At 38.3% G+C, this 3307-nt stretch overlaps 1 protein-coding gene across 1 annotated transcript; it reads left to right on the top strand.

Annotated features, from left to right (window-relative positions):
- The first annotated feature begins 302 nt into the window (after positions 1–302).
- LOC115245705 lies at positions 303–857 on the top strand. The gene has a single exon (XM_029824132.1). The coding sequence runs from the start codon at positions 303–305 to the stop codon at positions 855–857; it is 555 nt and encodes a 184-aa protein (XP_029679992.1).
- Positions 858–3307: the final 2450 nt, after the last annotated feature.

The following is a 3307-nucleotide window of genomic DNA, read 5'->3' as shown; positions in this document are numbered from 1 at the left end:
GTGTCCAAGTGCACCGCTCCCGTTACATGCGTGGTTTCGAAAATTTCTTCCACATACGGAGACGATCTTTCGTACAATATTTGACTTGATTGTACATCTTTTATCGGAGTAGAAGTAACCACATTTGATAATTATTTCATTCGCTTACGTTTTGATTGATTTGGAATAGAAGTTTTTAGTGTCGTAACCTGACCAATTTCTCAATATATTAAAAGATGGCATACGTTTGACAAAGATAGAAACAGTCGACGCTCGAGTGTCGACCCATTGCAAAGTCTCTCTTATCGTATCTTGCTTATCGCATGTCACGTCGTCAAAGATGTTTTCGCTCTTGGGATCTATACGAATTTCCTCTATTGCATAATACGAGTAAGCATTCGTGGACTGTGAAAGCCGCCTCTCAATTGGAGAAGCCGCGATACGTGATCTATGCGCTGCAGACTGGCAGAAAAAATGCTGTGTCAAAAGATATTACTACATTCGACGACTGCAAATTGACCAACGTTAAACTCTATCTAAACTCGGAATTTTATCCCTACGATGATTTGAATTTAGATTTCGATAAAAATAGATTCGCCCTCTTGATCGATATGTACTCTCGTTTTCGCAAATCTTATTACGGATGTGATAATAATGATGTGCTATTAAACATTTCAAAATTTCTACATTGCGGTCCTCTCGCGGTTATCGACTGCTCGCGACAAAACGAGTCTGTCAAAAATTCCACCGTGGACGTGAGATTAGAGTTTGAGTGCAAGGAGGATATACCAGCAAATACCACCGCCTATTGTCTCATCTTGCACGATCGCGTTGTCGAATATTGCCCATTGACCAACGTAGTTCGTAAAATTACCTAAATCAGCAAATATCCCCTCCAATGTCAAAAATATATAAAGATTGAGATTTTGACGATCGACAGCAGTCGTACATCGTTCTTGCAATCGTACAGTAATATTATCAGCATGATCGCGCCAACGTTTGCGGATCTGCAAGGATTCATTATCGGGAGAAACTTTGTCGTGAAGGAAGTAACGATTTTGAGAAATGGATTTGTTTTTTCTCACTACTTTTTTGCAAGACCCGTATCATGGCGTGCGCTTACAAGATCTGAGAGATGCCAAGCTTCATGGCTAATTGGACATCACCATGGACTTCAATGGGAGGATGGAAACGTTCCCTACAGCTTCGCCAGGCGTTTGATTACGAGAGCTGTAATGAGTGCGGCGGAAGAGGATAATGGAGCATCTCCTATCGTGTACGTTACAGGACACGAAAAACGAGAATGGCTGGCCGATATACTTGACGATGATGCGAGAAACAACGTTATTATTAAGACCTTGGATGCGGACTATGAAGATATCACTTCGTTAAATAAGCTACATCTTATTAATACTATGCGCTGTGAAAAACATTTAAAAAATTGCGCTTTACAAAATGTATTTAAAATATTCAATTGGTGGACGAATCATCATAAAGAATCACCCAAACATTTTTTAGAATAAACTATTGTTAAAATATATTTTATTCTCTTTTATTCTTCCCTTTTCCTCTTTCTTATCCCAGTTTGCGAGTATTAAATTTCAGTACGTGACAGTAGATAGCGGCGTCAACCACCTTATCAGACTACAGATGTTACATTTCAGTACATGCACATAGACTTTAAATATTTGAATGGTGTATAAATATTTGAATGGTGTATAAATATTTGAATGGTGTATAAATATTTGAATGGTGTATAAATATTTGAATGGTGTATAAATATTTGAATGGTGTATAAATATTTGAATGGTGTATAAATATTTGAATGGTGTATAAATATTTGAATGGTGTATAAATATTTGAATGGTGTATAAATATTTGAATGGTGTATAAATATTTGAATGGTGTATAAATATTTGAATGGTGTATAAATATTTGAATGGTGTATAAATATTTGAATGGTGTATAAATATTTGAATGGTGTATAAATATTTGAATGGTGTATAAATATTTGAATGGTGTATAAATATTTGAATGGTGTATAAATATTTGAATGGTGTATAAATATTTGAATGGTGTATAAATATTTGAATGGTGTATAAATATTTGAATGGTGTATAAATATTTGAATGGTGTATAAATATTTGAATGGTGTATAAATATTTGAATGGTGTATAAATATTTGAATGGTGTATAAATATTTGAATGGTGTATAAATATTTGAATGGTGTATAAATATTTGAATGGTGTATAAATAATTGTTTTGTCGTTCAAAGCCGTTCGATAGCCGTTCGATAGTTGCTCAATAGCCGTTCGATAGTGGTTTACATATTATAATAATATATTATTTATATTTAAAAGACTTGTAGACAATTGTCCGCGGGAACGTGCTACCTTTTGTTTTCTTGTCAGGAGTTGAGAGTAAGCGTTCTTCGTAAGTGATTCATCCCCTACTCTAAAATGTTCGAGACAATGTCTATCCCGTTGTGTCCGTCACAAAGTGTCTGACAGCGAATAGAGAAGAAGTCCATTATGTGTGTTCCAAGTGAACGTTAAAATGCCGTCATTGATTGAATTGGTATTGCAAGGGGGTCGATCGAACGCGTCGTGGTGGGCTCACGATCTAGTGATGGGGCTGCTAAGAGCCCTATTGAATTTAGTAGTATACCAGAGAGTAAGTAGCATTTTTTATTTTGTTACATTTACTATGTATAGTATATTATAATTTGATTTAATTTAATTTATAGTATCGATATACGAGCGACATCCAGATCCCTAGATTTGTCAATATTGAACGCCGGCAATTTGTACGAGCGCTGCGCCGGCACGAGCGCGAGTTCCTCGAGGACGTATGGGAGGATAATGGCCCGGACGGTCTTCATTTAGACCTAAGACGTCTCTTCGGGCTCGAACCCTATGAGGAACCCTATGTGATGTAAGAATCGTGGGACGAGCCTCCGAGTTACATTTCTCAATAAATTCTATCTCGCGCTGTCTCTCTCTCTCCCACATGCATGCGAACGTCATCCTTTTCCCACGCTAATACGGACGCTATCCTTTTTCTACATGCGTGCATGCCTCGCGCTATCTCTCTCACACCACCTTGCGAACGCCGTATCATCCGCGTGCATGCTTCGCGCTATCTCTCTCTCTCTCTCCCAAGTGCATCCTTCGCGCTATCCCTCTCCCAAGTGCATGCCTCGCGCTATCTCTCTTTCTCTTTCTCCCAAGTGCATGCTTCGCGCTATCCCTCTCTCTCTCTCCCAAGTGCATCCTTCGCGCTATCCATCTCCCAAGTGCATGCCTCGCGCCATCTCTCTCCAACGTG

This window comes from Formica exsecta, unplaced genomic scaffold, assembly GCF_003651465.1.
Source record: "Formica exsecta isolate Colony F162 unplaced genomic scaffold, ASM365146v1 scaffold1271, whole genome shotgun sequence".
NCBI classification, from domain to species: domain Eukaryota; kingdom Metazoa; phylum Arthropoda; class Insecta; order Hymenoptera; family Formicidae; genus Formica; species Formica exsecta.
This window is presented reverse-complemented; position numbering and strand designations above follow the sequence as displayed.

What these genes read in the sequence shown, in the direction of transcription:
- LOC115245705 (XM_029824132.1), top strand. Translation starts at nt 303, where the DNA reads ATGTCACGTCGTCAAAGATGTTTTCGCTCTTGGGATCTATACGAATTT.